Here is a 14,756-nt window from a genome sequence, read left to right on the forward strand (position 1 = left end):
TTTACTGCAGTATGAGTACACGATAATAAATACTCAGATACCGAGACGTCCAGAGTCTGAGTCGTAGTCGAAAGCGTCAACGGTCAGAGACAAACTGTCGATGTAAAAAAACGTTTTGTGATCCAGAGACCAGTCCATCCCGTTAGAGATGTCCACCTGAGAGACAGACAGATACAGAGAGACAGGTACAGAGAGACAGGTGAAGAGAGGTCAGAGGTCAATAGCAGAAGTGTGTTAACGAGTGATTAAAGGTGAGGTCACCTGTGTCAGGTGTTTGGTCACAGAGAGGTCAGAGGTCACAGAGAATAGAGACCCTTGTTGCCTCTGAACCTCCGCCGGTCGCTTCTCCCTCCCCATCGTACCTGAGACACACAACTGAACTGTTGCTAAGCAGAACATAGTTAGCCTAACATAGTTAGCCTAACATAGATATCAGGGCTCAACGCTAACTTTTAAAAGTGGTTGCCAGGCTGGCAACCAGGCATCAGCTTTTGGTTGCCAAAACTGAAAATATGGTTGCCATTTTTAGTCACCTTATATTTTAAATAATTAAGATGCTATACAGTTATTCATCAACTGAATAATGAACATGTGACACAAAACAATGTTGAAATGCTTTACAATAAGTAATTAACACATTTGTTTGAAACCTAAGTGGTAGGAAACTTGTCCACCCTCAATTGCTGGTATACTAAATACCAGTAGTGCAGCTGTTGTCCTGTTCTTCACAGATCCTCCAAAAATGAATTGAGCAAGTCACTAGTTTCTTGGTCATCCGTCTTTTCCCTTTCAAATGTGGGTTTTCTTGACCTTTGTGCTGACCCCCACCATAGATCCACTGGCCCTTCAGCGTTGATTGTGGCTCTGTCATTGGCCAGACTAATACATTTCTATTGTTAAATAAATGAAAACCATTCACAGTTAAGAATTAGTTATTAATGCTGTAAATTACCTTTTAATATGTCCAGCTATATTTAAAATGTGTTACCTTTTTATAGAAGTGATTATATTTGTATGCCAATATTTTCCTATGGTAAAGTTTCGTTTTGCACTTTTATTTTGGTAGCAATAAGATCAGGAATCTTATTTTGAAGGAACTTTTACCGGAAGTGAATAGAAAACGGAGCAGAATGTACTTAATTCACTTAAAGTATTTCTTAGAATAAGTGAAAAATGGATGTAACTTCTGTTTGACGGCTATCATACTGGAGAAATAAGAAACTGTAATTGTATGCAATCATTTATGGCATTAATAATTCATATATAATTCTTAACTGTGAATGGTTTTCGTTTATTTAACATTAGAAATGTCTGGCCAACCTAAAATCCCTCTCTTTCCATACCTCAGATAGAAGATATGATTGGAGACAAAACAGCCAATCAGAATTGACCTTCTCGAGCTCTCCGATTTGATTGGTTTTGTGGCACATTTGTAACGCTATGCCAACTTGAGCGAGCCCGCAGGCAAACTTGAGCGCACACAGGGTGGAGAGGTTGAGCGAGGGAGATAGAGCGTGTGCAGGAGTTTGTGAGAGGGCTTGAGAGTCAATTTCTCTTCAAAATATAATTGATGTGCTTGCAAAATATCTTTTTCTGTGGTCAAAAATGTTCAATTGCGTGCTCAATAACATGTTCTATGCTCAAAAGGCACAACAATAACGCTATATATTTCGCCTCTCAAGACTTTACACATTTCCTCTTTGCTTTTCGTTCGGGCTCATCTTGCGCTTTATCAGTTGAATCACTTTGAACATTAGTTTGAGAAGTTGACAGGTTGGCCAAACTTTTTACCCCACAGTCAAACAACTTAATTTGCTTCGCCATTTTTTGTAAAACAAACACACGGGGCACCGCGCACGCGAGTAAACGTGCATCGCTTTCTGGCTCCGTAATCACACGTGCAACTTAAGTATCAGGTTGCGACTGGTCTCAACAATAATTAAATATCACTCTTAATACAACAAATATTTAATATTTATCTCTTTTGGGGTGCACATTTAGCTGTTTGCTGTCCTTATTTCTTTATGTTAAAAACTGGTTGCCACTGATGGCAACCAAAGGCCAAGAAGTGGTTGACATTTTTTCTGAATGGTTGCCAATGGCAACCGTTACTGTCCAGCCCTGGATATCCTTTCATAGTTAGCCTAACATAGATATCCTATCATAGTTAGCCTTATATAGATAGCAGAACATAGTTATTAGCCTATCATAGTTAACCTAATATAGTTAGCATATCATAGATATCCTATCATAGTTAGCCTAACGTAGATAGCCTAACATCGCAGGTTTATGAAGATAACACGTCTTGATTGGTCTTCAGCTCGGACAGGTACACCCACCTGCCAGCAGGCGTCCTCTCGGATCCACCTTCCCGTCGTTCAGACGGTTGTTCGGTTTGTCCTCGTCTAGCTCCACCAGTGATGTCATCATCTGAGTCGACCATTCAACAGCCACGATGCTACGACCCATGCCTGCCAGGTAACCCCCGGAGACACGAGGAACCACGAAGCTCACAAAGTCCTCTGAGGAGAACCATGAATATAATCTGTTTAAATATTATTATAATGAAGAATCACCTCTGAGTGATTGCTGCGTGCCGATTGGCCCACCTGTCTCCACAGACTCGCTCTGATTGGTCGTTGGCCTCCAGCGGTGGATTTTCTGCCCGGCGATATCGACAAACATCAGCGTCTGTTGGGACTCCTCCCACAGCGGCCCTTCTCCAATCAGAGCACCCGCCTTTATCACGCACTCCACTTTAACCGATGACATCATCAGACTGGACCAATCACAGAAGAGAACCATGGAAAAAACAGGAAGACAAAAACTTTAACAAAATAAAAGCACAGTGGAGTTTTTATATTATATTATAAAAAAAACATGTTACAGCTGTAAATAAACAAGTACTGTATTATATAAAGGGGGGGGTAATATTTCTCCCTGGCAACACTTTCTGGATCAAAGCTTCAAAATTAAATGCTAAATGGTCATTTAAAGAGTCACAAAAGAGACTTTAGACTGGGTCATTTAAAGAGTCACAAAAGAGACTTTAGACCGGGTCATTCAAAGAGTCAATAAAGAGACTTTAGACCGGGTCATTCAAAGAGTCACTAAAGAGACTTTAGACTGGGTCATTCAAAGAGTCACTAAAGAGACTTTAGACCGGGTCATTCAAAGAGTCAATAAAGAGACTTTAGACTGGGTCATTCAAAGAGTCAATAAAGAGACTTTAGACCGGGTCATTCAAAGAGTCACTAAAGAGACTTTAGACTGGGTCATTCAAAGAGTCAATAAAGAGACTTTAGACCGGGTCATTCAAAGAGTCACTAAAGAGACTTTAGACTGGGTCATTCAAAGAGTCACTAAAGAGACTTTAGACTGGGTCATTCAAAGAGTCACTAAAGAGACTTTAGACTGGGTCATTCAAAGAGTCACTAAAGAGACTTTAGACCGGGTCATTCAAAGAGTCACTAAAGAGACTTTAGACTGGGTCATTCAAAGAGTCAATAAAGAGACTTTAGACCGGGTCATTCAAAGAGTCACTAAAGAGACTTTAGACCGGGTCATTCAAAGAGTCACTAAAGAGACTTTAGACCGGGTCATTCAAAGAGTCACTAAAGACACTTTAGACTGGGTCATTCAAAGAGTCACTAAAGAGACTTTAGACAGGGTCATTCAAAGAGTCACTAAAGAGACTTTAGACCGGGTCATTCAAAGAGTCACTAAAGAGACTTTAGACCGGGTCATTCAAAGAGTCACTAAAGAGACTTTAGACAGGGTCATTCAAAGAGTCACTAAAGAGACTTTAGACCGGGTCATTCAAAGAGTCGCTAAAGAGACTTTAGACCGGGTCATTCAAAGAGTCACTAAAGAGACTTTAGACCGGGTCATTCAAAGAGTCACTAAAGAGACTTTAGACCGGGTCATTCAAAGAGTCACTAAAGAGACTTTAGACCGGGTCATTCAAAGAGTCACTAAAGAGACTTTAGACCGGGTCATTCAAAGAGTCATTAAAGAGACTTTAGACTGGGTCATTCAAAGAGTCGCTAAAGAGACTTTAGACCGGGTCATTCAAAGAGTCACTAAAGAGACTTTAGACCGGGTCATTCAAAGAGTCGCTAAAGAGACTTTAGACCGGGTCATTCAAAGAGTCACTAAAGAGACTTTAGACTGGGTCATTCAAAGAGTCAATAAAGAGACTTTAGACCGGGTCATTCAAAGAGTCGCTAAAGAGACTTTAGACCGGGTCATTCAAAGAGTCGCTAAAGAGACTTTAGACTGGGTCATTCAAAGAGTCACTAAAGAGACTTTAGACTGGGTCATTTAAAGAGTCACTAAAGAGACTTTAGACCGGGTCATTCAAAGAGTCACTAAAGAGACTTTAGACTGGGTCATTTAAAGAGTCACAAAAGAGACTTTAGACCGGGTCATTCAAAGAGTCACTAAAGAGACTTTAGACTGGGTCATTCAAAGAGTCACTAAAGAGACTTTAGACCGGGTCATTCAAAGAGTCACTAAAGAGACTTTAGACCGGGTCATTCAAAGAGTCACTAAAGAGACTTTAGACCGGGTCATTCAAAGAGTCACTAAAGAGACTTTAGACTGGGTCATTTAAAGAGTCACTAAAGAGACTTTAGACCGGGTCATTCAAAGAGTCACTAAAGAGACTTTAGACTGGGTCATTAAAGAGACTTTAGACTGGGTCATTCAAAGAGTCACTAAAGAGACTTTAGACCGGGTCATTCAAAGAGTCACTAAAGAGACTTTAGACTGGGTCATTCAAAGAGTCAATAAAGAGAATTTAGACTGGGTCATTCAAAGAGTCACTAAAGAGACTTTAGACCGGGTCATTCAAATAGTCACTAAAGAGACTTTAGACTGGGTCATTCAAAGAGTCAATAAAGAGACTTTAGACTGGGTCATTCAAAGATTCACTAAAGAGACTTTAGACCGGGTCATTCAAAGAGTCACTAAAGAGACTTTAGACTGGGTCATTCAAAGAGTCAATAAAGAGACTTTAGACTGGGTCATTCAAAGAGTCACTAAAGAGACTTTAGACCGGGTCATTCAAAGAGTCACTAAAGAGACTTTAGACTGGGTCATTCAAAGAGTCACTAAAGAGACTTTAGACCGGGTCATTCAAAGAGTCGCTAAAGAGACTTTAGACCGGGTCATTCAAAGAGTCACTAAAGAGACTTTAGACTGGGTCATTCAAAGAGTCGCTAAAGAGACTTTAGACCGGGTCATTCAAAGAGTCACTAAAGAGACTTTAGACTGGGTCATTCAAAGAGTCACTAAAGAGACTTTAGACCGGGTCATTCAAAGAGTCACTAAAGAGACTTTAGACCGGGTCATTCAAAGAGTCAATAAAGAGACTTTAGACTGGGTCATTCAAAGAGTCACTAAAGAGACTTTAGACCGGGTCATTCAAAGAGTCACTAAAGAGACTTTAGACTGGGTCATTCAAAGAGTCGCTAAAGAGACTTTAGACTGGGTCATTCAAAGAGTCACTAAAGAGACTTTAGACCGGGTCATTCAAAGAGTCACTAAAGAGACTTTAGACTGGGTCATTCAAAGAGTCGCTAAAGAGACTTTAGACCGGGTCATTCAAAGAGTCACTAAAGAGACTTTAGACTGGGTCATTCAAAGAGTCACTAAAGAGACTCAGCACTTCAACACCACACTCTTTCTGCTGCTGCCTTGCTCATGGGCTCTTTACTCACTGCTGGAGTAAAACTACTCCGTTTCTGAGAGGAAAGACATTCCGCTCATATTTAACAAAACACCGTAAAACTTCAAGAGAATAACATCCGGATTAGCAACCGGTCTGAACCGGTCTGTCTGTGGAGCTAAATCACAGGAAGACAGAGGAGTTTGGTGTTAGTCACATGACTTCTACACACACACACACACACTCAGCTGCTGCAGGAACACACACACACTTAGCTGCTGCAGGAACACACACACACACTCAGCTGCTGCAGGAACACACACACACACACACACACACACTTAGCTGCTGCAGGAACACACACACACACTTAGCTGCTGCAGGAACACACACACACACTCAGCTGCTGCAGGAACACACACACACACACACACACACACACACACACACACACACACACACACACACACACACACACACACACACACACACACACACACACACACACACACACACACACACACACACACACACACACACACACACACACACACACACACACACACACACACACACACACACACACACACACACACACACACACACACACACACTCAGCTGCTGCAGGAACACACACTCAGCTGCTGCAGGAACCCAATCTTTACACACACTCACCTGCTGCAGGAACACACACTTTGAACAAACTCCTGAATGTACTTTTAGTTCCCACAACCAGCTGACCCGCATGAACACGCCCCTGACCAGACAGGAAGTACCTCCCCACCAAAATAAAAGCTCTCCATGCTAGACATTAAAGCTTTCTCATTTCTCTAATTCCCCTCCTCGGCTCCGATCCTCGTGTCTTAGTCCCGCCCACAGGAGATGCGAGCGGAGGAGTCGAGGAGGGGAGCCGAGGAGAGAGAAGTCGAGGAGGGGAACCGAGGAGAGAGGAGGGGAAGCAGCAGGCGATTAGAGAAATGAGAACTCCTCTCCTCTGAGCGGTCATTTTAAAGAGACGTCCATTGACAGGAGGCACAGCAGCCCTCTGTGGCCATTTCTCAATCTCGAGGATGCTGGCTTGGTAGTCGCGTACTTCCAAGTCACTTCCTTCAGAAACGAAGCAAGTATGCTTCCAAGCCACGACTTCGGAAAACGAAGAAAAATGGAACAGGCTAACAAGTGTGCCACTCTCTCGTGGCCGTTTCTCAATCTCGAGGAAACTGGCTTCCAAGCCAACATTTCAAGGATACTACGTCATCGAGTGCCGCCGAAGGACTGTTCCAATCTCCAGCATACTTGGAATTCCACCGAGGCCACGTCCTTGGTTTGGGGGTAACTTCGAGGCTGCACATGGGTAGACTTCGCCTCCTTAAAATCCCCACAATGCTTTGCGCACGGACAAATTTACACAAATCTGTGGCGGAAAATGTAAGGCGGGGCTTCTCATATGACGCACACCTGCACACTTGCTCGCCTGTTCCACTCTTCGTTTTCCGAATGCCAGCTTGCCTAGCTTCTGAAGCAAGTGACTCGGAAGACATGTGCTACCAAGCAAGCATCCTCGCCATTGAGAAACGGCCATGGTTTCAACATAAACTGTACCGAAAATAAATACCTCACGATGTCTATCTAATTATGAACTTTACTTTCACGGAACACATTTTTGGTGATAACAAATGTAACAAAGTAACATATTTATCAACACATGTTCCACGCCACTACATACTTACCTAACCCAAAAGTTGTATTTACAAGTCTTAAAAGTAAGCAGAGGACACCAAACCAACTGAGACCCGTCTGTCTGCCGCATCTACCACACACACACACCTACACACTGTACCACACACACACCTACACACTGTACCACACACACCTACACACTGTACCACACACACACCTACACACTGTACCACACACACCTACACACTGTACCACACACACACCTACACACTGTACCACACACACACCTACACACTGTACCACACACACACACACTGTACCACACACACCTACACACTGTACCACACACACCTACACACTGTACCACACACACACCTACACACTGTACCACACACACCTACACACTGTACCACACATACACCTACACACTGTACAACACACACCTACACACTGTACCACACACACACCTACACACTGTACCACACACACCTACACACTGTACCACACATACACCTACACACTGTACAACACACACCTACACACTGTACCACACACCCACCTACACACTGTACCACCACACACCTACACACTGTACCACACGCACCTACACACTGTACCACACACACACTGTACCACACACCCACCTACACACTGTACCACCACACGCACCTACACACTGTACAACACACACACACACCTACACACTGCACCACACACACACTGCACCACACACACACCTACACTGTACCACCACACGCACCTACACACTGTACCACACACACACCTACACTGTACCACCACACGCACCTACACACTGTACCACACACACACCTACACACTGTACCACCACACGCACCTACACACTGTACAACACACACACCTACACTGTACCACCACACGCACCTACACACTGTACCACACACACAGTACCACCACACGCACCTACACACTGTACAACACACACACACACCTACACACTGCACCACACACACCTACACTGTACCACCACACGCACCTACACACTGCACCACACACACACCTACACACTGTACCACACACACACCTACACACTGTACCACACACACACACCTACACACTGTACCACACACACACCTACACACTGTACCACACACACACCTACACACTGTACCACACACACACCTACACACTGTACCACACACACACACACACACTGTACCACACACACACACCTACACACTGTACCACACGCACCTACACACTGTACAACACACACACACACCTACACACTGCACCACACACACTGTACCACACACACCTACACACTGTACCACACACACCTACACACTGTACCACACACACCTACACACTGTACCACACACACACCTACACACTGTACCACCACACGCACCTACACACTGTACCACACACACACACACCTACACACTGTACCACACACACCTACACACTGTACCACACACACACACACACACCTACACACTGTACCACCACACGCACCTACACACTGTACCACACACACCTACACACTGTACCACACACACACACACACACCTACACTGTACCACCACACGCACCTAAACACTGTACCACACACACCTACACACTGTACCACCACACGCACCTACACACTGTACAACACACACACACACACACCTACACACTGCACCACACACACACTGTACCACACACACCTACACACTGTACCACACACACACCTACACACTGTACCACACACACACCTACACACTGTACCACACACACACCTACACACTGTACCACCACACGCACCTACACACTGTACAACACACACACACACCTACACACTGCACCACACACACACTGTACCACACACACCTACACACTGTACCACACACACACCTACACTGTACCACACACACACACACCTACACACTGTACCACACGCACCTACACACTGTACCACACACACACACCTACAGCTCCTAAAACAGGCTGCAGCCGTTGTGTATTTTATTTTGTGAAGCACTTAATGGTCTTAGAAACATCTGGACTCTTTGTTTGTAGATATCTACTAAACTACAGCAAATGGCTGAGATCAGTCCGGAAGTCACGACTCTTTGAAACATCTCTGTTGCCGGAAATACATCCTCTCTCCTCTCTCCTCGGTCATAGCTCCTCCGGAGAGCCTCCTGCCTCCTCGGTCATAGCTCCTCCGGAGAGCCTCCTGCCTCCTCGGTCATAGCTCCTCCGGAGAGCCTCCTGCCTCCTCGGTCATAGCTCCTCCGGAGAGCCTCCTCGATGCTCGATGCTCGATCCTCGAAGAAATGAGATGTCCTTCAATACGGCGCGCTGAAATCCATTTCCGGGTCACTACCGGAGGACCGAGGAGGGGAAATTAGGAAATTGAGAAACCTTCTGTTTATTTAGAAACCCTTAATGTGTCTGAAATACAAAGAAATGAAACCAACAAACAAATGTTAGTAATTTTATTTATTTTTTACACTGAGGCAGAATATCACAAATAAATGTAAAAAAAGAAAAATCACAATAAAATATCCGGTTGGTTCTCGGACAGAAACACAGAAGAAGAACCACTTCCTGTTCCTCTCTTCTTCTTCTTCTCTTTAATATTCACGCTGTGTCTGAAGTCAAAGTACTGCCATCACTATTTACGGTTAGGGTCAGAGGGGTCATCCATCTGTCTGATGGAGGATCACTTTATGGCAGCAGACGGTCTGCTGTCTGTCTGATGGAGGATCACTTTTTGGCAGCAGACGGTCTGCTGTCTGTCTGATGGAGGATCACTTTTTGGCGACGGTGGCGGCGCGGTTCAGCCGGTCGATGAGCAGCCGGTCGGAGGCGGAGCTTCGAGAAAGAACCAACGCCATCTCTGACTCATTCTTTCTCTCGATGGCAGCGTCCGCCGCTCCCTCCAGGTCGCTGAGGAGAAGAGAAGAAGAGTCACTGATGATGTCACTGATGACCTCACTGATGACCTCACTGACGGTGACAGTCTTACCTGACAGCCAGGTGTGCTCTGACCCTCTGCTCCGGCATTACCTTGGAGACGTACTTCTTGGCTTCAAACCTGTTGTTGCTCTTCATGCAGACGTCCACAAACGCCTGAGAAACACAGAGCGCCCATTATCACCATATATTACAATATCACCATGTGATGACATCACAACATCACTATATATTACAATATCACCATGTGATGACATCACCACATCACCATATATTACAATATCACCATGTGATGACATCACAACATCACTATATATTACAATATCACCATGTGATGACATCACAACATCACTATATATTACAATATCACCATGTGATGACATCACCACATCACTATATATTACAATATCACCATGTGATGACATCACAACATCACTATATATTACAATATCACCATGTGATGACATCACAACATCACTATATATTACAATATCACCATGTGATGACATCACCACATCACTATATATTACAATATCACCATGTGATGACATCACCACATCACTATATATTACAATATCACCATGTGATGACATCACAACATCACTATATATTACAATATCACCATGTGATGACATCACAATATCACCATATATTACAATATCACCATGTGATGACATCACCACATCACTATATATTACAATATCACCATGTGATGACATCACCACATCACTATATATTACAATATCACCATGTGATGACATCACAACATCACTATATATTACAATATCACCATGTGATGACATCACAATATCACCATATATTACAATATCACCATGTGATGACATCACCACATCACTATATATTACAATATCACCATGTGATGACATCACAACATCACCATATATTACAATATCACCATGTGATGACATCACAATATCACTATATATTAAAATCCCCATGTGATGACATCACAATATTACTATATATTAAAATATCCCCACGAGATGACATCACAATATCACAATGTATTAAAATATCACAATATGATGGTATTATGATGACACGATATTATGATATTCAGAAGACATGATATAATGACATCATAATGATATCATATTCTGATGTCACGATATTATGTCATCCTATTGTGACGACCCCTCCACACCATGTGGGGTGCCGTCTGGTTGTGTGTGTGTTTGTGTTTGCAGGTTCCATTGCCTGACGAGATGCACCTGTGTGACGAGCTGCATAAGCCTTGATGAGCTACACCTGGCCGGAAGCCTTCAAGAAAGAGCCCAGCTGGATACGTCGCTCTCTGTCTCCTCTGGGCACTTTCCCCGTGCCAGCGTCAGGGACCTGTTGCTGGTTCCTTTTGTGTGTTTGTTTGTTTGTTTGTTATGAATAAATGAACATTATATCATACCCCTCGTCTCACCTCCCCGCTTTATGTTGCAGCTCAGGAGCCGGGATATAACAATATTATGTCACGATATTAGATGACATAATATAATGATGTCATGATATTATTATGTCAATATATTATGATATTATATCACGATATTATGGTGTCACAATATCAATATATTATGATGTCACGATATTATGTCACAGATGACATGATATTATGATGACATGATATTATGATGTCACTGATGACATGATATTATGATGACATGATATAATGATGTCACGATATTATGATGTCATGATGTCATCATATTGTGATGTCAGTTTATTATGTCACGATATGATGACATATTATTCTCACAATATGATGATATTATGATGTCACAATATTATGATGTCACTGATGACATGATGTCACAATATTATGATGAGGCTATGAGGCTATGATATGACAAAGAATAGCTACTCGAGCTGAGCATTTCGAGGATTGACAGGCTGGGCAGAGCTTCCTCTCACCAAGTAGCCAATAGGAGACTTCTTGCTCTTGGAGAACTTCTCTAGCTCCTCCCACTCCTCTTTCTCCGCCAAAGACTTCAGCTTCAGCCACCAATACCTGAGAGACAGGGGGACACGTCAGCCAGTCACAGCTCAGGAAGCGTTTAGTGTCTGAACAGCCTCATGCAGTCAGCCAATCACAGCACAGTTAGCCGTCTCACCTCTTGTCAGGAACTCTGAAGTCTCTGTAGAGCTGCTCCGCCTGTTTGTGGAGACCCAGAGCCAGCAGAGCCTCCATGGTGGCCTGGAAACCAAGGAGACGGTTAACTTCGCCCCTTTATTTAACAACAGCCCCGCCCCTTTATACATGTGGCACGCACCCTTTACCTGTAAAGAAAGTCCCAGAAGCCCCGCCCCTTTCTCGTCATCCAGTTTGCGTTGGAATCTCAGCAGACGCATCTCGTCCTCTGTGGCCTGAAACAAAAAACATGTTAGATCATGTTAGATCCAGGTCTTCACAGGTGAGGTGTTACCTGTCCGACAGGTGAGAGCAGGTAGAGCATTACCTGTGACACACTTCAGTTTAACATAATCAGAGAGTATTACCTTTGCTGAGAACTCGTTCTTTGCCTTGTTGTACTCGTCCACAGCGCTCTGCAGGAGAGACAAACGGCTGTCCAACCTCTGCAAGACAGGTGAGACAGACAGGTGAGAGACAGACAGGTGAGACACAGACAGGTGAGAGACAGACAGGTGAGATACAAGCAGGTGAGACAGACAGGTGAGTCACAGGCAGGTGAGACAGACAGGTGAGACACAAGCAGGTGAGACAGACAGGGGAGACACAGACAGGTGAGATACAGACAGGTTAGACAGACAGGTGAGAGACAGACAGGTAAGATACAGACAGGTTAGACAGACAGGTGAGAGACAGACAGGTGAGATACAGACAGGTTAGACAGACAGGTGAGAGACTGACAGGTTAGACAGACAGGTGAGATACAGACAGGTGAGACACAAGCAGGTGAGACAGACAGGTGAGACAGATAGGTGAGACACAGACAGGTGAGACACAGACAGGTGATATGAACAGGTGTTACCTTCTCTCTGTAGCTGGCAGTAACTTGGTAGTTGGCCAGTTCCTGGTGATCGTCGTCCTGGTTGTACAGGTCCTTCAGAGTTTCCTGTTCCTGCAGCTTACAGAACTGAAAACAACAAAAAAACTACAGGTAATAAACTACAGGTAATAAACTACAGGTAATAAACTACATGTTATTAACATGTTGTTTATTAACCTGTAGTTTAGAACAGGTTAATAAACTACAGGTAATAAACTACAGGTAATAAACTACATGTTATTAACATGTTTATTAACCTGTAGTTTAGAACAGGTTAATAAACTACAGGTAATAAACTACAGGTAATAAACTACATGTTATTAACATGTTGTTTATTAACCTGTAGTTTAGAAAAGGTTAATAAACTACAGGTAATAAACTACAGGAAGTACCTGTCTGTAGAGGCTCAGAGCCACAGGCTGGTTCCTCAGTGTCATGAAGAAATCTCCTCTGTTCATCTCGTTCTTCAGGTACGTCACCACTGTGTACACTTAGGGGGGAACATACTCACATCATCTACACATGACACAGGTGTGGCTAAGATACAGGTTTGGGCAGGGCTAACACTCGGGTGTGGGCGGGGCTAATACTCGGACGGGGCTAACATACAGGTGTGTGGGCGGGGCTAACACTTGGTGTGGGCGAGGATAACACTCAGGTGTGGGCGAGGATAACACTCAGGTGTGGGCGGGGATAACACTCAGGTGTGGGCGGGGATAACACTCAGGTGTGGGCGGGGCTTACCCAGGTCGGTGTCTCCGCTCTCCACAGCCTTACTGAGGGCCAGCTGACTCCTCTTCATCTTCAGCAGCAGAGGAACCTGTTCTCCAGAGCGGGCCTCAAAGTCCAGGAGCTGAAATATATATATATATGTACAATTGTACATACTGTGTATATAAATACATAGGTGTGTGAAGGTGTAATGACTCACCTTGATGGCCAGCTCCGTGCGGCCACACTCGTAGGCTTTAGCTGCGATGTGAGAGTAAGACACACCAGGTGAGTCTCCCACCTTCCCACACACCGCCCGGGCAATCGCCTCATCCGTCAGGTCCTTCTGCTGCACCTGTACAGGTGAGACAGGTGAGACAGTAAGACAGGTGAGTGAGAGAGACAGTGAGACAGGGGACTGAGAGAGACAGTGAGACAGGGGACTGAGAGAGACAGTGAGACAGGGGACTGAGAGAGACAGTGAGACAGGGGAATGAGAGAGACAGTGGGACAGGTTACCTTGCAGGAGGCCCAGTGCTTGAGGACTCGGCTGACTCCCTGGTAATCTGGAATCTTCAGGTAACGACAGATCTCTATCGCTAACGGGTAAAACTGTCTGTACACCAACCTGAGAGACAGACAGGTAAGAGACAGACAGGTGAGAGACAGAAAGGTAGAGGCAGACAGGTAGAGACACACAGGTGAGAGACAGATGGGTAGAGACAGAC

At 44.3% G+C, this 14,756-nt stretch overlaps 2 protein-coding genes across 4 annotated transcripts in view; both read right to left on the reverse strand.

The window, feature by feature from the left end:
• The window catches only part of rgn (regucalcin), an 11,061-nt gene extending 3,519 nt beyond the window's left edge, over positions 1–7,542 (reverse strand). Inside the window, exons 1-5 of one of the 3 annotated variants that reach the window (XM_079669771.1) lie at positions 6,347–7,542; positions 2,610–2,779; positions 2,340–2,522; positions 262–362; positions 42–156 (exon numbers count right to left, since the gene is read on the reverse strand). In XM_079669771.1, coding sequence (XP_079525897.1) covers positions 42–156; positions 262–362; positions 2,340–2,522; positions 2,610–2,775 — 565 coding nt within the window. In that variant the 5' untranslated portion in view covers positions 2,776–2,779; positions 6,347–7,542. Of the gene's footprint in view, positions 1–41; positions 157–261; positions 363–2,339; positions 2,523–2,609; positions 2,780–5,723; positions 5,833–5,919; positions 5,933–6,346 lie in introns of those variants that run through there. The other 2 variants (XM_079669772.1, XM_079669773.1) reach the window with 2 other exon arrangements.
• Positions 7,543–9,805: 2,263 nt separating this feature from the next.
• Positions 9,806–14,756, reverse strand: part of vps16 (VPS16 core subunit of CORVET and HOPS complexes) — a 40,078-nt gene continuing 35,127 nt past the window's right edge. The window contains exons 14-24 of the mRNA XM_079669770.1: positions 14,548–14,656; positions 14,249–14,383; positions 14,062–14,170; positions 13,710–13,807; positions 13,300–13,404; positions 12,806–12,883; positions 12,587–12,673; positions 12,421–12,503; positions 12,221–12,317; positions 10,350–10,453; positions 9,806–10,270 (exon numbers count right to left, since the gene is read on the reverse strand). Of these exons, the coding sequence (XP_079525896.1) occupies positions 10,132–10,270; positions 10,350–10,453; positions 12,221–12,317; positions 12,421–12,503; positions 12,587–12,673; positions 12,806–12,883; positions 13,300–13,404; positions 13,710–13,807; positions 14,062–14,170; positions 14,249–14,383; positions 14,548–14,656 (1,144 nt within the window). The 3' untranslated portion in view covers positions 9,806–10,131. The remainder of the gene's footprint in view (positions 10,271–10,349; positions 10,454–12,220; positions 12,318–12,420; positions 12,504–12,586; positions 12,674–12,805; positions 12,884–13,299; positions 13,405–13,709; positions 13,808–14,061; positions 14,171–14,248; positions 14,384–14,547; positions 14,657–14,756) is intronic.

Source organism: Notothenia rossii (genome assembly GCF_949606895.1).
Source record: "Notothenia rossii genome assembly, chromosome: 3".
Lineage (NCBI taxonomy): Eukaryota > Metazoa > Chordata > Actinopteri > Perciformes > Nototheniidae > Notothenia > Notothenia rossii.